Below are 24,955 nucleotides of genomic sequence, written 5' to 3' on the forward strand. Positions count from 1 at the left end.
AAAGGCACTACAGGAAAGAATCCTCCCAGCCTGGCTGTCCTCAGGCCGAGACATCAGTGCCCTGCCTTTGGACTCAGGCTCAGACTGGAACTTAGGCAGTCCTGGGCCTCCAGCTCGCTGACAGCGGATTCGGGGCATCTCAGTCTCCCTCGCTACATGAGCCAATTCATTATAGGAAACGTGGTTTCCTTGGACTGGCAGCCAGGCTGGCCCCCACCCTGACAAGGGACACCACATCCCTGGTGTGTGAACACAGACTCCAGCCAACCTTCCCTCCAAGTGTCGTTCAGCCTTGCAGTGAAATGATTGATGTATGAGAGATGGTCCAACTCTCTGGCTGGTTGTTATGGCAACAAAAAGATGACTGTGAGCCTCGTTAAAGTGCTAAGTGACATCACGGACACAGAGGCTGTGCTGGCCTCACATAATGAATGTGCGTCAGCACTGGCCCTGGGTCCAGAAGCATGAGCTGCCCCCGTCCTAGGATGGGTCCCATGACCTCTCCACTGTCCAGCCTGAGGTTGGTGTTTGGAGACAGAGTCTGGTTGTGTATGCCTCCCAATAACCCCGAATGTGCTTAGCCTGGCACGGCTCAAAACAACAGCTGGAGAAGGCGCAAGCCAGCCCTGCTCGCTGCCCCGTCCCTGCTCCCGACGCCTTCACAGCCCGAGGTCAGCTCCCGCAGCCAAGGGTCGGGCTCCTCCGGGGGCCTGTCTCCCAGTGAATTATTTCTATTTACACTGCTGACAGACACACGGCTGTCCCCTGAGAAGAGAGCCAGGCCCTGTTCGCCTCGGGTGCCCAGAGCTCTTGGCCCTTGGCTCCCAGCACCTTCCTGCCTCGTGTGAGGGAGGGCTCCCTGCTTGGGACCGAGCTCGGCTCACCTGGTGCACACAGCCCGCATCATGAGGCCCCGAACAGCCCCAGGAAAGGGCCGGACTCCCCCACATGCGGGGAGCCCGTCAGAACCGTGAACAGAGCTCGGGGATTTTCCCACCATGCCCCTTGGAATTTCCATCAGTTATTATAGGCTGTTCTCATAAGTAAAAACTGAACTCTGAATGTGATACATCGTCATCATGGTGCAACATTGACTTTTTTTGGGAAATCTCCGTATTCCTTAAACATTTATGTCCTTTCCAGTAGTAGCCATATTTTACTTGTCACTGGGAAATGTCAGGTCATTACTTCAAAGACGACCTCGTTTTATTGGGTCAGATGGAGACGGACGAGTGTGGAGCCCGTAATTAGCCAGTGCAGCCAGCGCCAGCCATGGGGCCAACGCGGACACTGTTGCCATAGTGATGAGCAACTCCTACTTGGAGACACATTGCCATGAGACCTCCCCGAATCCCCGAATCCCAGAGAGGCCAGCTACAGACCTCCATCTCCCTCCTCCTGGTGGGCAGCTGTGTGGGGCTAAGCCCAGGGGAAGTGCACTCAGGGTCCCGTGCCAGGACCACACTGACCACAGGCACATGGCACACGGGTCCCACATGCAGAGACGCTGCACATGCTGCCCAGGGACATGTGTGTAGCTGGCCCAGGCTGACTGCCCCCAGGATGTTGTGCACACAGGCCCATGGGACCCTTGCCCCCTCTCTCTGCAGGACAGCAGAGCTTCACAGCCCGTGTCTGCTCAAGCTCTGAGGCCCGGGAAGGGTGCACCTGCCCCAGGACCCCCAGGCGCCTCCTGCTTGGCCCACTCCCTGTCACCACTGAGCTGTCGATGGAGGCTGCAGATGGGGCGGGGACTCACTGGCCTTGGGGGGAGCTACAGTGTCCACAGGAGCATGCTGACCAGCCTGTCCCCCTAGGTGGGCATCGTGCTGCATTATTCCTCACTGACTACCATGCTGTGGATCGGCGTGACCGCCAGGAACATCTACACCCAGGCAACCATGGAGGCCCCTCCGCGCCCGGGCGCAGGCCCACAGCCGTTCCCAAGGCAGCCCCTGCTCAGGTACCGAGTGCCCACCAGGCTCCAAGAGCCCCCAGCCCAAACCTTTTCCCTGGGTCTCCACAGACTGGCCACAGGGGAACTAGGAGCCCAGGGCCATCCTATCTACGTGGATGGCCAGGAGCAGGGGGTGGAGGCAGGGTGCTGGGAAGGGAGCATTGGGGTATCGGGGCAGGGGCTGGGGAAGGTGGTGGGTGTGCCCCATGCTGCCAGCTCCTTGCCATGGGCCGTGGTAGAGCCAGGTCCCGGCTTCTGGGGAGCTAAGGCACCTGCGCTGTGTCAGAGAGGAGCCTCCGCCTCTAGCTGCAGGGGGGCTTCAGGCCAGGTGTAGGCGGCTTCGGGGAGGGGCCACTGCCCCAGCCTGCAGGAGGTGGCTTCCTCAGCCTTGGAGGGCTGGGGGTGGGTAGGTGGTCCCCGAGAGGGGCAGCTGCCGTCACAGAGATGGAGGCCTGTGCCGGGAGGCGGTGGACGCCCAGCCCCTTGGACTGAGCTCTGACTGGCTCCACATTTGAAGGGCTATCTGGCAATACCTCTGTGTGCCTGAAAATGGTCAGAACTCATTTTGAGGCAGATAAAACCCTGCCCTGTGTTGTTTAATAAATAAGCTGACCTCCACCAGAGGTTTGTGACACTGATTTTCAGATCCAAACAGACACATTGCCACATAGTGACCAGGTCCGTGGCGCCTCTGCACGAACATGGGCCAGACAGGCAGGATTTCGTTATCTCCTGTCTCTTGCCGGGATGGCCCCGGGTCCTGGGGCTTAAAAGTCACTCACAGAGTGTCTTCTGGTCTGGAGCGTAACTGACTGGAGCGTCTCCTGGTGCTCAAAGAACGAGGCTGAGGTCTTGGAGTGTTCTGACTTCAAGATGCACAAAACCCGCTGGGAGTCCAGGAGCTGCTGGGCCCACGGGGCCGTGGGCCTGGGCTTAGTGGCCATGCCCTGGGCCAGCGGTGTCAAACCAGAGGCTGCCCTGGAAATTTGTGTTGCCTGAAACCATGGTCTCCTCCCTCCCCTCTGCATCCCCTCCTGTTGGCACAAAGGCCTTAACATTGGAGGGCACGTGGCCCTGTGACCCCCAGTAGCTCCCTTGGTGACCAGCACATCAGGTGGGCGTGCGTGCCTCTTTCAAAGCTTTGGGCTCCGCGGGGCCTGCCTCCTGCACTGCCCTCACCAGCTCTCGCCTGGGGCTGGGTGCACCAGGCCTGCCTTCCGCATGGACCAGAAGCTGATCAAGGGGACCCCAAAGGCTGGGGGAGCGTGATGGGGGCTGGGGCCTTCCCTCCCGGGATCTGCAATCTGCCGTCCACATGCGGGGTCAGCAGCCTCTGCCCTCCTCGTCCGCATGACCCCAAGGCAGAGGCACCCTCACTAGGGACAGTCTGCCCTGGGAAGGGCGCCCGTTGATTGCATCGCTGACCCTACTGCCAAGGCTGGAAGTAGCCTGTGCGCTACCAACACCCTGAGTATTCCCCGGGGGAAGAGCCCCAAGGCTCGTGCTATCGGTCCAGGCAGCCCATCATGCGCAAGCTGACTGGGCAGCACCCGGTGTGGGGCTGGACCCCCGGCGGGCCCAGGTGTGGCGGGCAGCGGTCCTGGCTCTGCCGGAAGGAGCATGTCACCCCCTGGCTCTGCTCTGCAGTTTTCCAAAGAAAGACAACAAGAAAGGGAGTGAGAAGTGTCTGTGTGAACTCAGAGCAGCCGGCATTTTGAGAAGGGGGCAGCCGATTGTCTGATTTCTTACACTGACCCTGGCTGCCCATCAGCCACAGAGGGGACACCCACTGGCTTCAGAGCCACCAAGGGGTCTGTTCACGGAGGAGTCCGCCTGTGGGACCCCATCAGCCCTCACTGCCCCTGTGGCCCACCCATCCTGGGGCCTGGCCACTCTCTCAAACCCTCTGCTGCTCAACTTTGGGGAAACCAAGCCCATTTCAGGGATTTCAAGGAAACTGCAAGAATATGAAATTCTGCAGGACTGAGGAGGAGAAGGAAGTTTCAGGCATGGCTCCCCTTTCTGTGTGAGCTCTGGGGCCACGTGTGGCCAGGCCAGCTGTGGGGGACTCCTACTGGCAGAGGGGCTGCCAGCACCGAGACCCCCCAACTCTTGGCATTGGCCGTGCTGCCCTCTGGTGAGGGCCAGTCCAAGGAGCAAAGAGGACAGTCTCCTTTTCCAAGATCGTTTTGGCTACTCAGGGCCCCTTGCAGTTCCGTGTGAACATTAGGATCAGTTTTACCATTTCTGCACAAACAGCCATTGGAGTTTTGATAGAGGCTGCACTGAATTCACAGGGCATTTCAAGAATTCTTAGCATCATCGACCGCATCCAGTCTGTAAATACAAGATCCCTCTCCACTGATCTGGGCCTTTAATTTCTTCCGGAAATGTCTCACAGTTCTCAGGGCACGTGCCTTGTGCTTCCTGGGTTACATTCTTTCCTAACTATTTGATTTTTTCTGATGCTGTTGTAAGTGGGAGACCGTCTTCATTTTCTTTTCGGATCGTTCCCTGCCTGTGAATAGAGATACAGCCGACTTCTTGTGTTGGTCTTAGGTCCTGAAACCCTGGTGACTTGGTTTTTTAGCTCTGGGAGCTTCCTCTCAGACTCCTAGGGACGACACAGAAGTGGTCCTGGCATCCGTACATATGGAGAGCTTGATGCTTCCTGCCCAGGTTGGACGGGTTTTGTTTCTTTCTCTTGCCTAGTGGCCCCGGCTCCAATGTCCAGCCAAGGTTGACCTGCCCTGTCTGTGCCGCTGAAGGCTGGTGGGTTTTGTTGATCCCTGAAAGAGCCGGCTTTGGTCCCACCGATCTTCTCTATTGCTTTCCTATTCTCTCTCTCATTTACTCCTCTCGTCTTTATGATTTCCTTCCTTCCTTCCTTTAAGTTTACCTGCCTCTACCTTTTTCTAGTGCCTTATGGTGTAAAGTTAGATCATGGGTTTGAGAGCCTTCTTCTTGTGCCGTGGACACTGACAGCTGTAAATTTTCCTGAGCCCTGGTTTGGCTGCAGCCTGTAAGTCTGGTATGTTGTAGGGTTTTTTTAAATTCATCTGAAAATAATTTCTAGTTGTCCTTGGGATTTTTTCTTTAACCCGCTGGTTAATTCAGAGTGCACTGTTTAGTGCCTACAGTTCGTTAGGTTTTAGGGAGAAAATCCTCTAGAATTGTGCTGAAGTTTAGTGGCAAGAATGAAGGAAACTGGCCAACAGAAGCGGGAAGTGCGGTGTCAGTGGGGAGGGCTCTGCTCCGTTCCTTCTGTGCTTAGAAAACTCGGTGGGCAGGGGGCAGGGGCGGGAGGCTCCAGGGAGTGTCCTGCATGTGGCCCACAGGGAGGATGGAGTGGGGGCAGGTGATGGTCCTGTGGGGGCCCCACCTTTGGGGAGTGTCTTTCCTGAGGCCCCAGACCCAGCCCAGAGGTCCCGAAGCAGAGCCACTAGCCACCACACGGATGTGGCCGTGGCTCAGAGTGAATCGGGCCCCCTCCCTCCAGCCTCGGCCCCTGCTGGACGCCACCACCTGGTTGCAGGGGTGGGCTTCAGACCGCAGAGGCGCGGCCCCTCAGCCCTGCAGGTGGGGGTTTGGGAGCAGAACAGGTCCTGCTCGTTGAATGTCGAAACCAGGTTCTGGGAATGCAGCTGTTGGGCTTTAAGGCCATATGGCTGCAGGGGGAAACAGAGCAAGGTTTGGAGGAGGACCTTTCTTACGCTCACAGAGAGGGGACCACGGCCAGCCCCCTGGGGGTGCTCAGCCCAGTGGGAGGATTGACCCCTTCACAGGGCTGGGCTGGGGCCGAGGGTCATTGGCACTGGGGAAGTTCATGGAACACAAACCAGACAAGCAGAAGCTCAAGTCCCGGGGCTGGCTTTGCTCCCAGGGGCTCATCTGGCTTGGATGGGTTCACAATTAGGGGGGTCAGAAGGTGCTGAAGGCCCAGACATGAGCCCCAAAAATGGATCGCTCTCCCAGGAGGACCACACAGAGCCCACTGCATCCCCCCGTAGCAGTGGGGTTTCTGCCCAGGACGTGGGCCCCCAACCTGGCCCGGGTCTCCACTGGGGACTGGCAGCTCCACATTCTCGCTACTGCCCCTCCAGGCCCCAGAGGGAGGCCAGCCCAGCACAAAAGCAACCTGACCAGGCAGCAGGGTAGGAACGCACCCCGAGCCGGGTGCCTGCTGCCAGCCCAGGGCCAGCCCCACCTGCCCTTGCAGAGAGCAGACCGGGCCCTGGGCAGCCCTCCTGCTCAGGCGCTGGCGTTTTCCAAGGCCAGCTCTCCGGCCCTCTGCTCATTTCCAACTAGATGGAGAGACAGAGATGCGGGGAGAACTGCTGAGATACAGAGGGCCAGGCTGATATTTCTGTCTCTGAGCCAATCCTTTCTCCACAAAGCTGCCACAGGATTGTTACCACACCAAAGACTTTAGGCCAGAACTTCACAGCCTGTGTATTTCCCAGAATTCTCTTCAGCTCTGTTGAATCCTCTTCTCCCTCCGGGTCCCCATTCTGCCTGCCAGCTAGTCCCTGCAGCAGACATGGCCGTGTAATTCAACGGTCACTGGTCCCAGTGCGCTGCCCCATGGTGGTGCCAGCAACCAGTAGCTGGCACTCGGGAACGCACTGAGAAGCCGGGCCATGCCCTCCCAACCCCATGGCCATCTCCCTTCGGTGGGGACTCTTGGGGGTCCCTTCCATATCTTCCAGTCCCTCCCTGAGAATCCTAGGGCACCTCTAACAAAACCTCAGCCCAGGACGCTTGTAAACTCAGGCATTTATCTCTCACAGGCCTGGAGGATAAAGGCCTGAGCCCAGGTGCCAGACACAGGGTGAGGCCCTCTCCCGGGACGCAGACCTCTTGCCGTGTCCTTGCCTGGAAACACAGCCAGGAAGCTCTGTTGCACGGGCACTGACCCCGTTCACCAGGCTCCATCCTCACCACCGAACCATCTCCCAAGGGACCCCTAACACCACCACCACCACCACCACCACCACCACCACCACCACCACCACCACGGGGGTCAGGGCTTAACCATATGAAATGAGGGGCATGATTATTCAGGCCACCGCTCTTGGCCAAAGGGAAGCTGCTTCCGAATTAAACACTTTCTTGCTGTGATTATATTGATGCTCAGGGGCTAATTCCCAATTTAGCTACATGTAATTACTCCTGATTTTGCAATCTGTTCTGCTCCTTCTGATAAAGTGCGCCTAAGTAGTTTCCTGTTGTTCAAGGTCTGAGCCAACCCTGTCTCCACAAAGCTGCCACAGGATTGTTACCTGTGGTTTTTCTATTTGAAAAATTGCAGCTGTGCGGGCACCGTGGTGCTCACGTCAGATGCTCTGAGCCCTGCAGCACGCAGTTGGCACCAGCTCTCAGGGCCCTGCCCAGGGGCAGGACTGCTCCCCCAGATCTCCTCTGCAGGAACCCCTTCTCAGCAGCAGTGCACATTCTGAAATGGGCAGAGCTGGGCAGGCCCTCATGGCCAGTCTGGGCTAGGTGGCACTGAGGCTGCTCAGCACGGCCACAGGAAGCCGGCGTGGCACCCAGGTGTGTGGGTGCCCTGAGCAGGAGCAGACAGCTCCAGGGCCATCAGTGACCCAAGCTGCATGCACCAAGGTGACACCTGGGTCCCCCGGTGACCCCAAGAGGCCACACCTGGGGCAGACGTCCTGGTTCACAGACGGCTCCAGAGAGGACAATTTTAAGGCAAAGTGACTGCACAGCCCCACATGCTGGCACCTGTCCCAGCAGCATAGCAGGCGGCATCTCAGAGATCACACAGTGACACAGTGTGCCCACTGTGCTCTCAGTGCCCAGGCACACTTCCAGCAAGAGACCGTGGTCGTGGTCGGTGCTCAGCACAGGAGTCTCTCTCTCTCTCCACGTGACCCGAGGTCTTTGTCAGCTGGCCCTTCTCCAGCCACCAAACCCCCAGTGGCTTTCACCCACCTCCACCCATCTTGGTCGGCCAAGCTTTGGAGGAGCGTGCCACGCATTTCCGAGGACACTGGTGGCTTCACAAGACCACACTTAGGCAAGTGGATGTAAATGGCACCTTTGGCTTAGCTGAAGCAGTCGACTGATTTCTCGCTGCAGAAGTCCTGATGACACAATGCTGACTGGACCAGGAGCAGACATCTCTGGGACCCCGCCTCCCAAGGGCGGTGCCTGGGACAGGTCCCCACACTGGCCGCAGCCCACACAGCCGCTCCTGCCAGCCGCTTGCCTGCGACAAAGGGTCCCGGTGCTCTGCTCTGTGAGTGGGGTGGCTGGTGGGGCAGCACCAGGCCAGGCAGTCCTGCGGGGCATTCCTCAAGAGAGGACATGCCTCCGGTTGTGGGGTGGCCCAGGCGGGGTCTGAGGATCTGAGTGGGCAGATGTCAGGAGTACCCTTCTTATCACCTGTGTGGGACACACATAAATGGCCCAGGGCTTTGAGCCTGTGGAAGCTGGACCCTGAATCTGCACTCAGCCTGGATGCCTGGGCCCCTGGGGACAGTCCAGGAAGGATGGCCACTGCTGGCCAGGCCCAGCTGGCTGAAGGATGTACTCGGCAGGCAGCTTCCCCCACGAAGACGTGTCACAAGACCCAGAGGAAGCATCATTAAGAGCAACTGAGGAAAATTAAGAGGGGATGTGCAGGGAAGGTGTCCCCGAAGCAAGACCAGGTGGAGGAACAGCTCCAAAGCCGAGATGAAGGGCTGGCCACAGGGCAGCATCCACACAGCAGGGCCAGCAGAGCCGTTCGCTGCACCAGCACAGTCCCAGCCACCCACCAGGCCCTCTGCAGGAAAACTGTCCCCTTGCCGTCCTCAGGAGAGCCTGGCCCAGCAGCCCTCCCAGCTTCTGAGACGTCCACCATCTGCCACTGTGGCCACTGAGGCCCCTGGGACCTGCCCAAGCTCTCCGAGGCCACCCCATCCCACGCATCAGTGGCTCCTTGTCTGAACTCCGTCCCCACCCACCCCACCCATCTTCTCCCTCCAAGGACACAGGGAGGACCTAGACACAATGACTGGAATACCAAGGGTCCCTGGTGCTGACCGTTCATGTCGGTGCATCCTGCCTGCAGGGACTGTGGCTCCATGAGGACAGAGGTGGGCTGCTGTCTGTCCCACGTGGTGGCAGCTCCCCAGGCCATCCTTGGGGATGGGCCATCTCGAGGACATCTGGCCAGTGGACAGACCACCCAGGAGGACAACCCCACCACAGAGGCCAGGACCCCACCCCTGAGCCCAGGACCCCATCATGGAGGCCAGGACCCCACCACGGCGGCTGGGACCCCACCACAGTAGCTGGGACACCATCATGGAGCCCAGGACCCCAATAGGGCAACTGGGACCCTGCCATGGCCCGGCACACCTGCTCTAGGGTCCTGGCCCCAGGGGCACATTCACCTGCTGGTCCTTTCTGATGCCAGCAGAGAAAGAAATCAGCCCACTGCTCAGTCTCCATTCTTTCCTGTGGCCCCCCAGACTTGGCTAAGCTGCCCACTGTGTCCTGGCAATGCTGTATCCCCAAGAAGAGGCGTGGTGCCCCAGTGCAGTGGGGGTCAGGCACCTGGGTATCAAGGTCAGGCTTCCAGGACCTCGAAGGCTGGCTAATTACTAGCTCAGCCCATGAGAGGGATTTCTGTCAAGTGACCCACTCATTAACCTGGCTGGACAGATCTGGGATACCAGGAATGAGGACCCCATGGGCTTGGGGCCACCAAATAATCAGACACCAAATCCTGGCCTATGGCTGGGGACCCGCGGCGTTGGAGACTGGCACGGAGCAGGGGGCGCCATCCTGGGGTTTATCCCTCTTTCTAAGACTTCTCAAGGAGCAGATGTCAAGAAGGGTGGGAATGCAGGGGCGCCTCAGCACATGCCAGCACGGGCCCCAAGCGGCCCGCAAAGGTCCCACCCCGGGAAGCCGGCTCCAGCCGCGCCCTTCACTCCCCCTCTGCTCCTCCTGCCTGTCTGGAGGGCCAGTGGCCTGTGGCTGACCCACCGACAGCTGCCCCTTCTTGGTGGAGAGGGAGCCCCCAAGCTGAGCGGGAGTAAGTCCACAGGACCTCAGCAGGGCTCGGCTGTGCCCCGTGCCGCACCCCACTGGCCTCACCAGCCCTGACCAGGCTTCCCAACCACCCTCAGGTCTCCACCTCGGATTGGAGGCCACAGGTACCTCCATCTGTCCAAACTCCCAGACTCACCTCTTCATTAAAGGGCAGGACCCTAGAGCTTCATGGAGGCCGCATCCCCGGGGCAAAGACTTGCTTCTCTCAGCACTGGGTTTCTCCGGAGGTTGAGCCATGGCTGACACCCAACCTGTGTTAATGGCTCAGCACGGCCCCTGGGCAGGGCACTCTGGGGCTGTGGGTGTGCACATGTGCCTGGGATGAGAGGCCACCATGTGCCAGGCCCCCTCTCTGAGCCCCAGGGGAGCAGGCTGCGCTCAGAGGACCTCACTGTCCATGGTGCCCAAGGGCCCGGACACCCAGCACGTCCCCAGCTCACTCCCTGCCGGGCACCTGCGTGTCATGCCCTGTGTGCATCCTGGACGCTCACGGCCTGGTTCACCGAGTCACAGGGGCAGCAACAGGGTTTCGCTGGGATTCGGGTTCACACATTTTTTCTAGAAACTTCAGCCAAAAGAAGAGGCCAGTCTGACCCCAAGTAGCCAGGTGAGTACCCACCCAGCATCCCACAGACCCGCGGGGAGGCACTGAGATGCGAGCCAGAGGATGTGTGGTCCTAAGAGGGTCCAGCAGTGGCCAAGGGCTGGTCCATGGGAACTGGTGCCCTGAGCAGACAGGCCTCGCTGTGGTCTAAACAGTCATGTAGGCACCTGAGCAGGACCAGACCCAGGAGGAAACCCGGAGGACCAGAGGCCAAGGCTGGGCTGCAGACCGCCTGGGCCAGGGTGGCTGCAGGGGCAGGTGGCTGGCCGAGAGGGTGTCCAGCCAAGCATGCTGAAGCCGGTGCAGACGGGCCCTGTCGGGGCCAGAGAAGGCGGCCACTGACCAGGTGGGGGTCTATGGGCCTCCTACACACCCGCACTGCTGACCAGCCTCCGCAGCAAGAACAGCTGCCCGGGCCTGGGCACCTGCTGCGGCCTCCAGCGCCCCCTGCTGACCGAGCCTGCACCGCGCCAGGGAGCCGAGCTCGGCCGAGGTCCCCAGGGCTGGCAGGTGGCCTGGAGCCGGAGCAGCTCAGGGAAGGCCAAGTTCGCCCCTGCAGAGGAAGAGGGTCCCGCTGGCTCTGGGGGTCCTGGCCAGAAGCAGTGGAGAGGCCATGACCGCTTCACCCTGCAGGGTGTGCTGGAGGTCTCACCAGCCCCCCGGGACTGTCCCCAGCCAGCAGGGAAGGATGGGGTAGGATGCTGAATCACCCAGGTGAGACCCACAGGGTCTCCTGGGCAAGCTGTCCCCAGGTGTCACGATTAGCAGTTCACCCCTTTCTCCACCCACCACAGGACGCTAGAGGGACCAGTGTGGGGGCTTCCTGTGGGCTCACCTTGGCCACGGGGCTGGTTGCAGGTAGCAGGCTTGAGCAGAGCAAGCCCCCAGCCCATTCTTATCACAGTGCTCCCGGGCCACCTGCTGACATGCCTCTTCAGACGGCCAAGGGGTCCCCCTGATCAGAACCTGAGGATCTTTCTCAGGTAGAAACTGGCTTTCCGCAGGTTCAGAGGGGCTTTGTGGGAATGGAGCCGCTGTGGGAGGTGCCATGACAACATCATGTGTCTGCTGGATGTGGACGCAGCTGGACCAGGGCCACTCCAGGCCACTCCCCAAGCCCACTCCTCTGTGAAATTTCCCTCCAGCCATTGAAAGCAACCAGCGATGTCTCCCTGCAGCTTTGCCTGGCATGGCCCTTGGCCCTGCTTCCCATCCTGTGCTGGGAGCATACGAGGCCCGTTCCTCTCCCTACTTCACAATTAGAAAAAGGCCAAGACGGGAAACACTTGTCAGCGGGAACGACCCCTTGGCATCCAGCCCTCGGCTGGGCCCTCTCTCAGGCCACTGAGCCACACCACCAGACAGTGTCGTGTAAGCTGGCCTATTTCCCTTCACTCCTGTTCTGGGCTGGCTGCATGGGACACATGCCATCCTCGGAGCCTTGGACAAGGCCACTGAGCTGCCCGGCATATCCAGGACCCACCCCGCCTGCCCGGTGCACCTACAGATGGTGAGCATCCTATGGAAGGAGACTTGACGCCCCACTCAGATGGCCGTGGGTGTGCGGCGTGCTCGGGGCAGGTCCACGGTGGCAAGGTCCTGCCTTCGTGCACAGCAGGGTGACCTCAGGTGTGCAGGAATGATAGCCACTCCACAGGTGAGCAGAAGGCTTCTCCCAGAGCCGAGCCTGCAGCATGGAGCCGCAGGACAGACCGGCGGGCTGGCCAGGTAGGGGTCCAGGCAGGAGGTGCATGGCCGTGGGTCGCCGTGGTGTCGTTAGGCTGGGAGTGCTGCCTGGCAGACTGGTTTTGGTGTCTCCGGCCTGCCAAAAAGGAGCCCTGGCACTTTCTGGTCAGGTGAGGGGCCCCAGCCACACCCAGGGAGGTTGGGGTCTGCGGGGCAGCCCTCAGCTGTCCTCTCCACGGGGGCACAAGCACGTGGGCAGGGCTGGAGCAGAGCCAGCCTGGGACACCCTGTCCTGATCCCGGGGCATCACGTAGGTTCCAAGCTCAGACCCACGCGTCCTCCTCTTCAGACGGCTCTGGTAGTCGTGTCCTCACGGTTCCACGTACGTTTCAGAATTGCCAGCTTGTAAAGGAATCTGCCGCACTGCGGTTTCCTGCTCCCGTACGAAGTGACCGGTTTACCTGGAAGAGCTGTGCCCCCTCCCTCACTCGCCCTTTAGTCCTCGGGCTGTGCGGCTGTGCGGCCGGCTGCTCGGCCCCTCTCAGGACACCCTCCTTTGCCGGATACAGCGCCGGGGTCTCCAGGACAATCGGCAGGGCTGGGAAGGTGACACCCTGGCCTCGTTCCTGACCCTGGGGAACACTCAGAGCCCACATCAGGTGTGCTCCTGGGTGCAGGGCCTCTTAGCAGGTGGAGGACACGATGTGCATTCCCGGCTTGCTGTGGCTTTTTATGGCGAGTGTGTGTCAGGTTCCATTGCTTTTCTGCATCTGTTAAAGGGTCGTGATTTCTCGATGTGTTTTGGGGACAAAGCACATGGCCTGCTTTTTATGAATGGCACACTTTGTATTTCTGAGAAAATCTCACTTGGCACTGATGTTTTTCCTTTTCATAAAGTCCTAGGTTACATTTGCCAATATGCTGCTAGAGATGTTGGTGTCTGTGTTCATGAAGGTGGGCACCTTACTTTTCTGATGTCCCTGTGGTTTTGGTCTCAGCTTATGCCTCACGACTGGTCAGGAGCTATCCCGTCCCTCGTTTCCTGGAAACCCCCGTGCAAGACGGTGTCACCTCCGTAGATGGTGTTCATGCCCACTGGTGATACCGAGGAGCCTGGAGCTTCTTAAATGTCTGTGGATATGGAAATCAATCCTTTTTCTAGATACAGGGCATTCAGACTTCCTAAGTCTTTCTGATTTCAATTTTGGTAATTTGTGTTTTTTCTCCAAGGAATGTATCCACTTCTTCTAGTCTTCAGCATACATGTTCAGTTCTCATTTATTTCATGTATGTACATGAAACATATGTATAGTTGTTCGTAACACGCTCACCTCTCCTGCCCAGGGGCGGCGATGGCGACGCACCCCTGGACGCTAGGGATGTGTGTTGTCTTTTCCATGATTTTCTAGCCAGCCGTTAACTTTGTTGATATTTTCAGGAAGTCACTATCCCTTGTTTCCTTTCTTTATCTTTTCCTTTCTGGTTACTCTTCACTTTGGTCTGTACTTTCCTGCCTTGTTGAGGTGGCATCTTAGGTCACCAGGCTGCCAACCTCCCCTTTTTCTCATAAAAGTGCTCATAGCTGTATTTAGCTGCTTTAGCTGCATCCCAGAAATATTGAGTTATTGCATCTTCTTTCTCATCCTGTTTAAAGCATTTTCTAAATTCCCTTGTGATTTCTTCTTGGATACATGAATTATTTAGAAGTGTGTTGTTTCATTTCCAGATATTTGTGGGTTTCATAATTATCTTTCTGTTACTAATTTCCAGTCTAATTTCATGCAGTAGGAGAATATACCATGTATGATTTCAATCCTTGCCAAATGTTGGAGACTTGTTTTACGGAGCCCCGTCCTCCCTCAGGACGAATGAACCACGTGCCCCAGATGGGCAACTGCGGGGTGTGATGTCCTGGAAGGGTCACCCAGGCAAAGGGACGTCCTCGTCCAGTGTTCTGGCCCTTCGCTGACTTTTGCCTGGTGGTTCTATCAGTTGCCGAGAAAGGGGAGTTAAAATGCCAGCTGTGACTTTGGAGGTGTCTGTTTCTCCCTTTAACTTTGTTCACTTTTGCTTCCCGTGTTTTGGGCCTTTGGCGTCACACATCAGGGCCGACGCCTCCCTGTGAGCCAACCCTGGCGTCCTCGCGAGACGCCCCTCTCCCTCTTCCTCTTGCGTCCGTCTGTCAGTCCCAACACAGCCTTCTCTGTCCATGAACGTCCAGCCCAGTGGACAGCATGCTGCTGGCCATGCTCGGCCGTTCGCTGCGCTGACCATCTGTGCCCTTGTGGGCATGTTCGGTGGGCTTCATGGTGGTTGGACTCAGGTTTCCACTACCTGTTCTCACTTCTTTTTTTCTTCTGTTCCTTCTTTATTCTTTTATTTCCTTCTTTTGATTATTTAAAAATTTTTAAATTTCATTTCAATTTATCTATTAGCTTTTGCCTATTAATTTTTCATGGTTGCCATAGGGATTAAAGCCACAGCCTCTTGACAGTTGTTCTAGTGTGGAAATTGTACTATTTCGTGTAAAATACATATAGAAAGCTCAAATGGCCCACCTGCCCACCACCATTCTTAGGCTGAAGACCCGTGTCCACAGCCCTTACACACTACAAGCGCCTCCAGCAGTGTTGAAATTCTTGCTTTAAACAGTCACATGTATTTTAAAGAAATTGAGGGACAGCAAAACCTTGAGTATGCACCCCAGTGTTCAGGCGTCCAGACTTGCTTGTCCCTCTGAGCCCCGCCCCGTACAACAGCCCCTCAGCCTCAAGGACACCCCCAGCCACTCTCCAAGCCCAGTGGGCTGATAGCAAATTCTCTTTATTTTTGTCAGAAAACATCTTTGTCCTTTCTTTTGACGAGTATGTTCTCTCCCCGACAATGAAGGGAGGCACAGAGCCCCAAGGGTCACTGGGAGTGACCACAGCAGGGTCATCCTGCACACCTGGGCCCTGCTCACTCCCCCTGGGGACGTGGAGCCGTAGTGTTGACCACAACATACTGGAGGACAGCAACCCCCTCCCAACCCCCCGAGAGGCTGCCAGGCACCCACCCCCCTAGAGCCCACCGCCCAGCCCTCCCCGCCCCCCCCCAGTGCCCTTCCCCAGCCGGCTGGATGTGGCACATGCTCTTGACAGCTCCTGGTCTCCGCGTCAGTGGGCCGGCACAAGGACACTCCCAGTGGAGCTGGTGGCTGAGGCTGCATGCATGAGAAGTCAGTGCTGCCCAGGCAGGGAGGGGTCAACATCTGCTCCTGCCCCCAGCAGCCAGGCAGCCCCCAGCTTCTAAACACGGCCCACCTGAAAGGCGTGACCCAGAGGGAAGCTCAGCGGAGAGCTGCCAGTGCCCGGCAGGACGAGCCCCTCCACCCTGAGGGGGCCTGGGCCAGTGTCCCAGCTGGCATCCTGTCCCCTGTGCAAGTGGCCCCGCCGCCCTGTCCTCAGCCATCCACGTCCACCCAGGGCATCGTGCTGCTTGGGTCACTCTTGCTGCATGAACCCCCGCCTGCCCCTCGTGTGGGCCCCGCAGAGCGGGACCCGGGGTGGAGAGGACCAGCAGGGCAGCTGCAGGGGGTGCTCCTTGGTTCCCAGAACGCTATAAAGGTGGTGCCGTCCTTGGGACCCAGGTGGGTCTCAAAGGGCAGCGAGCAGCTTCTGCTCCCGACAGGTCCTACCTCATCTGTGGAGGCGTTCCTTTCATCATCTGCGGGGTCACAGCTGCCACGGACATCGGGAATTATGGGGCGGAGGATGAGGACTCAGCATAGTGAGTACCGGGTGCCAAGGGGGCTCCTGGCCACCCCCAGGGCTTCCCCATGCCCAGACCCTTGCTAGTGGTGCCACCCTCTGCCCATCACAGCCACTCTTAGAGGATAGACTGGAGCAGCTGAGACCCGTTGGGGGCAGGGGTCCAGGAGCCACTCAGTGACTGTCCCCAGGCATCCCCAAGCCGACAGTGAGAGCAGTGAGGCCTGGTCCCCTAGGCTGGCCTCCTCTCTCAGACTTGGTCTCCCTCCTGGCCTCTCCATGGGCACCACGGCTGGTTTTCCTGAGTCAGGCAGGGTCCAGAGGACAAACAAGGGTAGGGTGGGCCTGCCGAGGCCGGCTCAAGTGCAGACGCCAGCCGTGCAGAGGGACAGGTCACAGCCAGCCTGCAGCAGACCCTCAGGACCCTCGAGCCAAGCCCCGCCCCAGCCTCCCACAGTCCTCTCTCCTCCCTCAGTCACCCCCAAAAGAAAGGCCAAGCCCCACAGAGACCTGGGAGTCAGGCTCTGGAGCTGGGTCCCTGGCCACGGTCCTGCTGAGGAGGGGAGGCAGCAGCAAAGGCCGGCACGTGGCCTGAGCACAGGCCTGGTCCCGCCTGGGCGCCCACCCCAGACGCCCATGCACGCTGTCCAGCACCCCGAGGCTGCAGGGCGGCTGGCTCTGCCCTACGCCCCTCTGCCGCCCCAGGGCTGTCCTCACCACACAGCTGCATGCACCCACCATGGAAAACAGCCCCGTCCCGTGAGCCCAGGAGGGCGTGGAGCTGGGCCTGGCCGAGCACCTGCCCCCAGAGACCCCTCTGACGCCCGTTGTCCCGCAGCTGCTGGATGGCCTGGGAGCCCAGCCTGGGCGCGTTCTACGGGCCGGCGGCCTTCGTCACCCTGGTCACCTGCCTGCACTTCCTTGGCGCCTACATCCAGCTGCAGCACCACCCCGAGCGCAGGTACGAGCTCAGCGAGCGGGCGGAGGAGCAGCGGCTGGCGGAGCTCGAGGCGGGCCCCAGCCCCCAAGCCAGGCCCGGCAAGCTGCCCACCAGCAGCCCCCTGGGTGCCTCGCTGCTACAGAACGAGCACTCGCTCAAGGCCCAGCTGCAGGCCGCCACCTTCACGCTGCTCCTGTTCACGGCCACCTGGGCCTTCGGGGCCCTGGCCGTATCGCAGGGCCCCTTCCTGGACATGGTCTTCAGCTGCCTGTACGGCGCCTTCTGCGTGACGCTGGGCCTCTTCGTGCTCATTCACCACTGTGCCAAGAGGGACGATGTGTGGCAGTGCTGGTGGTCGTGCTGCCCCTCCCGCGGGCACACCCGGGCCACGGAGCTCAGTGCCCACCCCGCACTCAACGCCAATGGGGACGCGCTGGGACATGCGGCCTGCCTGCGGGACTCACCATGTCCCAGCAAGCTGTGGGGCTTCGGCCACCTGCCCGCCAGCCACTGCAAGATGACCAACCTCCAGGCCGCCCAGAGCCACGTCAGCTGCCTGCCACCGGCCACACCGTGCTGCGCCAAGATGCACTGTGAGCAGCTGATGGAGGGTGCAGCCCACATCCATGTACATGAGGAGGACGCCTTCGCGCATGACCCACACCTCCACGGGGCTCTCCAGGGCAGAGCCAAGCCTCACTACTTCAGCCGGCACCGGGCAGCCACGGCCGAGCAGGAGTATGCCTACCATATCCCGTCCAGCCTGGACGGCAGCCCCCGCAGCTCACGCACAGACAGTCCCCCCAGCTCGCTTGAGGGCCCAGTGGGATTGCACACGCTGGCCTGCTGTGCCCAGAGTGACCCCTTCCCCTTGGTCAGCCAGCCTGAGGGCGGTGAGGCCAGCCCCACGCTCTATGGCTGTCCCCCACCACCCAGCAGGGAGGTGGCCCTGGGCCCTGCCCACTTCGAGATGCTCGGGAGGACACAGTCCCTGCCCTTCAGTGGCCCTGGCCAAAACGGGCTGCCTAAGGGCAGCGCATGTGAGGCTGTGCCCTACAGCATCCGAACAGGGCCCTGGAAGAACGAGACCACTGTATAGCTGGCGACCGCTGGCCACCGCCCCAGGGCTCGCCTCAGAGCAGAGAGCGTCTGCCGCACGAGGCCAGCTGGTCACGGAGCACCGAGACTCGGAGGCGGCTCACACCCCCTGGCCCCACGTGAAGGCCCCAAGCAAGGCGATGCGTTAGGCCACATGTGTTGGCGAATCCTAAGGTCAGACAAGGTCGGCAAGCCGTCCACATCACAGTCACCATGGCGCCCGGCCCCCTTACTCCCCCGCCCCAGGGCCACCCAGAAACAGAGCAGGGCTTCTACCCGGGGACACCCGCCTGGCCACAGCACACACCACCCAAGGTCCTAGTGTTTCAAGTGTACATTTTGTTAAGTTTTGTTCCTTAGGTGGCAGTCTGCTGGCCAGTCCAGGGCGCTCTGATCTGGGCGTCCCCTCCACCATCTCTGTGTCTGAGACACGGGGACCCACGACAGGGTCTCCACCTGCAGCCCCGGCCCCCCAGGCCTGAGAGCTAAGGGTGCTAAGGATGCAGCCACCATCTAGGAGCATGAGGGAGGGGGGAGCAGCCGTGACTAGGGGCTGACAGGGTCTCCAAGGGCCCAGCCTCTGGAAAGGCCCAAATGTCTTTCAATGGAGACTTAATGTCCAAAGCCAGCCACTGTCAGGACTGGATCCCCTGACATGGGGGTTTGGGGACAACAAAAGAGGGGACTGGCAAGCCCGTGGACATTTGGGCACAAAGCCCTGAGTCAGGATGGCGTGCCTTCCATGAAAGCAAGTGGCATGTCCACAGGAAGGCCCAGACCCCTGGGGCAGAGGTCTAGGCTCCTGGAGGAATGCATGTGTGAGACTGCACGGCCCACCCCGCCTCCCAGGTCTGTGGCACATGTGCAGAAACATGCACACCACACCACGCACGTGTGTGCACATGCTACATGCATGCACACGTGTGTCACATCTGCACACAGGCACCCACACACCTTACTGCACACAGCCCGAACACCAGGCTTCCTGGGCTGCACAGCCATCCGCACGGATTGGTGGGTGCTCTGCCCTGGGTGCAGGGGCCTGGCCTTCCTGGCACCCACCCGGGAAGAGAGGGGTGTCGGGGTCCCCAGGGCTGACACTCAGTATCTGAGCACGAGCAGCAGCACTTTCCGGACTCGCATAAGCCTGATGGTGGTGGTGCGACCTCAGTGTCCTGGGCCTACCACAAACCCACGTGTCCTCACAGGTCACCCGACGGGCAGCCAGCCCCACAGTCCAGCCTGCTCACTGGCCTCCATCATGGAGACAAGCCAGAGGCCCTCACTGTGCTGTGTACACGCTGTAGATGCAGACCATCTGACAAATACAGTATTTTACACTTTCCCCCCTTTGTGAGGCTGGTTAATGGCATCTGCTCCGTGCCCTGGGGCTCCAGGGTAGGTGGGGCTACTCCTCTCTGGCCTCCAGCCCCATGGGGGGCACCCACCATCCTTTCTGCCCTGGCAGGGCCTGCACTTCATCACTCAAACCAAAGAAACTCATATTAAATATTAAACCTCGCATCTCAGCATTGATTCAGCCTCTGCGTCCACCTGGGAGCAGTGGCGGGCTGTGTTCCATCTGCATGCAACGTTTTTGGAGTATAAAAGCCCGAGCATGACCGTGTAGGAGCACAGCACATGGATCAAGTCCCAGCAGCACACGATGGGTCTAACAGCTGCTGCTTCCCCCATGTGTGAGTCACGTGTGAGCATGAGGACATGCATGAGCACGCTCACATGTGTGCACGTGTGCATTCTGTAGGTGTGCCTGAGACTATAGGGATTCTGGGTGTGTGTAGACAAGCATGCGTGAGTGCTGTGTGTTGGTTGTGGGGGTGCCCTAGAGTTGGAGTACGTGTGCGTGTGTGTGTGCACGCCCTTTGTAGAGCGTGTGTGCCACTCCTGCCAACGCCTTGATATGCCCCATGTAACCCTCCAGGTTGGAGTGTAGTGGCCACATGGGTGCAGAGCTGACTAATCTGCTGCAGAGGGCAAAACCCGCAGGTTGAACACCCTTCGCTCCAGTGGTTCGGGCCAAGGAGGCCGTGGTCAGTCCAGGCACTGTGCTGGCGTCTACCCAGCAGAGCCTCAGGCAGCACACTGCAGCTGTGACCCTGGGCACAGCCTCATTCCAGGAGTGGCCAGCACTGTCTGCAAGGAGCACTGGTGCCCAGAGGTTACATTAAGGGCCCCTCTGCCCGACATCTCGACTGCAAGAAGCCCACAGCACCACCACTGAATAAGCCACCCCGACCCCAGGAGCCCCATGGGGTCTGTTGGCCTTAGCAGTGCCTGCACTGTTGGGAGGGAGCCCGATCAGAGTCGGGCCCACCAGCCCTGCCCCTCACCCCATCACCCCATCACCCCATGTCCTGCCCGCCTGGCCAGGACTCTGTAAGACATAAATGGTCTAGGAGTCCCCTGGGCCCCCAGGAGCCCCACCTTGTTACAAGAGCTCAGAAGGTGTGAATGTCAGGCTGGGGTGGAGGGGCAGGGCAGGCCCAGGAGCAGCCTCTGGGGTGGGGCCCCTGAGCAGGGATCCCACCCACAAAGGCTGCTGCCCTGGGAGCTCCTCGACATGCCAGGCTCTCTGTCAGGCTGCACTGCAGCCGTGGGAGGCCTGCCCTCCACCAGGCCAGGGACCCTGAGAGGCCTCAGGGGCCTGGTGCACAACCAGGCACACTGTGTCCAGACCACACACAAACTTGGTGGCTTCAGCAGGGCTGCACCAATCCCTACTCTGTGCCCAGGTGTAACTGCAGTCGTGCCCCTGCCCTGTGACCCTCGGGTTACTTGGGGTGGGGAGGGTACTGCTGGTCTCAGGACTGGGTGAGAGCCAGGACCTGCGAGTTGTTAGCCACCCTCAGCGGGCCCCCTGGAGCAGCTCAAGTGTCATATCCCTGGCCTCCCAGATCTCTGCCCTGCTCTAGGGTGACATCAAGCAGCTATGAGGACACGGTCTCCAGCTCCTGAGCTGATTTTCTGAGGAAACGCAGGGCTGAGAGCTCCCTTGAGGCCAGACAGCATCCCCCCAGGCCCATCCCACACTCACCCCAGGGGCCTGCCCTGGCTAAATGGTGCCACCGCTTGGCATCTGAGAGCCCCATGGCCTGGTCCAGTCCTGGAAAGTTCCAGCCCCAGGGAGGACCAGCTCAGGCCAGGGCCTGGGCAAGATGCAGACACTCGCTGGGCCAGCTGCGAATTCAGGGGCTGCAGGCCAGGGACCCTGGGAGGAACACTGCAGTTACACCTGGGCACAGGGGCCCCTGCAGCTGTTCTGTGGGCAGGGTCTGCATGCCCCCACAGGTTGTGCAACAGGAGGGCTCTGCAGTGAGTCATCCACAGGTCACAGGACAACTGGTCATGAGCCCAGGGTGGTCAGCTGGCCCTGAAGGCCCATCTCGGGTGAGGGTCCCCCGTAGGAGGCCCTACTCCTCTAACCCTGGGCCCAGCAGACCCATCCTGACCTCCTTCTAGGCCCTGTGCTGAGCAAATGGGCCACAATTAGGAGCCCGGTAAACACAGGGGGAGCTGAACGCTCCCAGGCTGACACCAAGCTGTGCACCCGCTGGCCTCAGCCAGCTGGACAGGGGCCTGTAACAGAGATGCACACGCTCAGGCCGTCCCCCAAGGCCTGGCCGCTGCTCTCTCCTGGTGGCCCTGTCCTAGGCTCCGAATACGGGAAGTGGCCAGTGGCCACAGAAGACACCAGAGAAGCTGAGCGGCCGGAGCACGGAGCCATCCAGCCCCTCGGGGCAGCGCTGCGGCTGGGGCATGCGACCAGCACCCCAGGCCTTGCTCAGTGATTCATAGCATCTGGAATTTTGTCCTCTGTCCCCAACTTCCAACTCAGGACCAACCAAGAAAGCCCAGGTGCCAACCAGGTAGGACCCGCTCCCCGGGGCCCCTGAGCCTTACAACCCCAGTGACGAGGCACCCCCGGCCCTCTGGGAACCAGCCTCTGCGAGCACCTGGGGGTCCTCCTTGGCGAGCAGGTGCCCTCCACCCAGCACACGCCCGGCGCCCCCGCTGGCCACCTGTCGAATGTCAGGCTCAGAGAGGCCGGGTGACCTGCCCAGGGCCACAGAGTCAGGACGCGGCAAGGTCGCAGCACCCCGGAGCCACTCGGGCCGGCGTCTCACTGCGCAGGCGCCCCCGGGAGCAGCGCCGAGGCGGGCCGTGTCCCGGGCCCGGGGCGTCCGCGACTGCCCGCGCGCAGGGACCCGTCGCCCGTCGCCCAGGGCCTCTGCGTCGCTCGTGCCGCTCTCTCGGGAACCCTGCCGCACCCCTCCTCGGCCCCGCACCCGCCCGACGCGCTTACGCGTGGGGGCTGCGGGGAATCCAGGGGCCGGAGCTCCGGGTTGGGGAGCAGGAGGAGCCTCCGTCCGGAGCCGCCTTGGGGGGCGTGAGGAGCCCTCGGGCGGAGCCTCTGAAGACCCCCAGGCAGACTCGGGGAGACAGGGCGGGGCGGGGCGGGGAAGGCGGGTTCCCTCGGCCCCCACGGGGCCAGGTGTCCCGACGCCTGTGGACAGCGGCTTCTGGGGAGGTCCCAGAAATTGCAGACCCGGGCCTGAGCTGCGGGAGACCACCCTGAAGAGTGCGCCGGCGGACTGGATGGGGGGCACCCAGCGGAGGGAGCCGGCAAACGGAGAGGCGCCTCCCGCCGCCGCGAGGCTCGGATGAATGAGACTGAGCGCCCACCCCGGGGGCGAGGAGCAGCCCACCCGCAAGCCGGGCGCCGAAACAGGGGCCCTTGTCCCCCGGCGGCGAGGGGACCCTGAGAAGCCCAGGAGCTCAGTCTGGTAACCCAGGGCTCCCTGCAAACGTGGCCAAAGCCGCGGCCTGCAGAAACTCTGGGACTTCACGGACCCCCGGCCAAAGGAAGGGCCTGCATGGCGTTTGGAGCAAAGGGGGAAGCCGTGTTTCTGCTCCTCCTGAAGCCCCCGGAGACAGGGCCCCAGGCTGGGTTCCATGCGGCTCCTCATGTCCCGTATGTCACGGAGCAGAGCAAAGAGGGAACACAAGCATGTATGTGTCTGAGCGTCCAACCGCTTCGTGTTTTCCTGAGAAATGTATCCACTGGAGGGAATGAAATGGAGTATTCTATTGTTTCCTAGAGACGTGCATCCATCCAGGAAAGATGATAGCATTTTTGCATTTTATTTGTAGTGACCTACAATATAAAATCGATTTTGCTCTTCGTGCATTGGGAACAGCATAGCCAACAAGCTCCTGGCAGCATCTTGGTCAAACTGCACTTCAGTGAATTTATTCTGGAAATTTGTTTTTAAATATCAACCATGTTTATAATGGATTAGTATTAGCCTAAAGGCCAAGAAAGACACCTGCCCGTGGTGTCTGAGGAACGCTGCCTTGTGATGGCAAGTGACAATTGCCCCTGCACTGGAGAGGGAGTACGGATCACCCGTGAAGTAAAGCGGCTCCAGGCATAGAAAGAAGGAATGAAGGAGCAGCTAGCTCACAGGCCTGAGGGCGTTGTCCTGCTCACAGGCCCAGGACGGAAGTGCCAACCAACTCCAGCCGCAGAGAAGAGGCCTTCCAAATGCACCCCAAAACCCATGCTGAGCAATGATGGATTTTTAATTACAGAGAATCCCAGGCTGTGGAGGGATGGGGAAGAGATGCCAACAGGAAAGCAGGGAGGGGTGAGGAGCCCCCAGGCAGCACTCATGACTCCGCCTGCTGTTTACTGGGCAGCAGGAGGCCTCACCTGCTGAGCTCAGGGACTGGACGCCAGTCAGGCCTGCGCCGCCCACGCCAGCACTTGTCCTTGGCAGAAATCATGCATGAACAGCATGCGGTGAAGACAAGGGAACAGGCCATGGGGCCTCCGGCATTAAACCTGCCATCGGCGCGGAGGCAGCCAGCGTGGGAATAGCCGAGGTGCTGGAGGCAGGTGGGCTGGTGGGCCAGGAGCTCCACCGACCCCAGCCTGTCTTAGGAACCAGCCGAGCTGAACAGGAAGGTCCACCTGGCTGCCAGGTAAACACTATGCAAACATCTGCCTAGTAACTGCACAAAGCTGGACCTGCACCGGTCCCGGTCCTCTTTCCCAGGAATAAATGCTCCTCAGCCAGAAGCCCCCCAGGGAAGGCTCCTGCCTGCTCCAGGAGGGGCGCTGCACGTGGCCTTGAGGCAGGGAAGAGACAGAGGCAGCCCCTGTCTAGTTAGGACAGGATAAGGGGCCCTGGGAAAGAACAAAAGCAGGACGCTTCCTGAGGGTCTCGGGAATATACAAGAGCAGGATGCCTGTGGAGAACACCCTTGGGTTTTTTTGTTTTTTTATTTTTTTGCTAGCAGTAAGGGTGGCGGCAGCATGCCAAATTAGGAAATACAGAAAACTTTCAGTAAGATCGGTCAAAACAAGGAACAGCATTCCAGCGGGAACCAATAGAAATTAGACAACTCAGCTAAGTCTGAGACACATACCCCTAGACCCAGCGCAGACACAGGCACTCTTGCCCCTCCCAGCATGCACTGGGAGTTCTGTACTATGGCTTTCTCTAAATAAAAAGCCTTTTTTTCCTGCTTGCCTACCTTGAGCGTTTGTGAAGTTCCTTCTTCAACTCCATGAACTAGAACCCCAGCATCGGCCTCAATGCAGGGAAGCTTTTAGAGCGGCAGCGACAGGAACGGATGCGCACAGCCACCTCGAGCAGCGAGGAGGGCTGCACCGCACACAGGCCACCCAGGGACCTGCCACCGCCGGGCACGAGCTCAGCACCACACTCCAGTGAGCTGCCCTCGGCCCCCGCAGAGCCCACAGGCCAGCGAATGGGCTCTGGAGCGCCGGCAGCTTCTTCACGGTTGCAGGACTCCCTGCGAGGACA

At 60.0% G+C, this 24,955-nt stretch overlaps 1 protein-coding gene across 1 annotated transcript in view; it reads left to right on the plus strand.

The window, feature by feature from the left end:
• ADGRA1 (adhesion G protein-coupled receptor A1) overlaps positions 1-19,618 on the plus strand; it is a 32,439-nt gene extending 12,821 nt beyond the window's left edge. Inside the window, exons 5-7 of the mRNA XM_036923311.2 lie at positions 1,818-1,963; positions 15,984-16,082; positions 16,902-19,618. Coding sequence (XP_036779206.2) covers positions 1,818-1,963; positions 15,984-16,082; positions 16,902-18,102 — 1,446 coding nt within the window. The 3' untranslated portion in view covers positions 18,103-19,618. The remainder of the gene's footprint in view (positions 1-1,817; positions 1,964-15,983; positions 16,083-16,901) is intronic.
• Positions 19,619-24,955: the final 5,337 nt, after the last annotated feature.

The sequence above is a fragment of the Manis pentadactyla genome, chromosome 8 (genome assembly GCF_030020395.1).
Source record: "Manis pentadactyla isolate mManPen7 chromosome 8, mManPen7.hap1, whole genome shotgun sequence".
In the NCBI taxonomy this organism is placed as follows: domain Eukaryota; kingdom Metazoa; phylum Chordata; class Mammalia; order Pholidota; family Manidae; genus Manis; species Manis pentadactyla.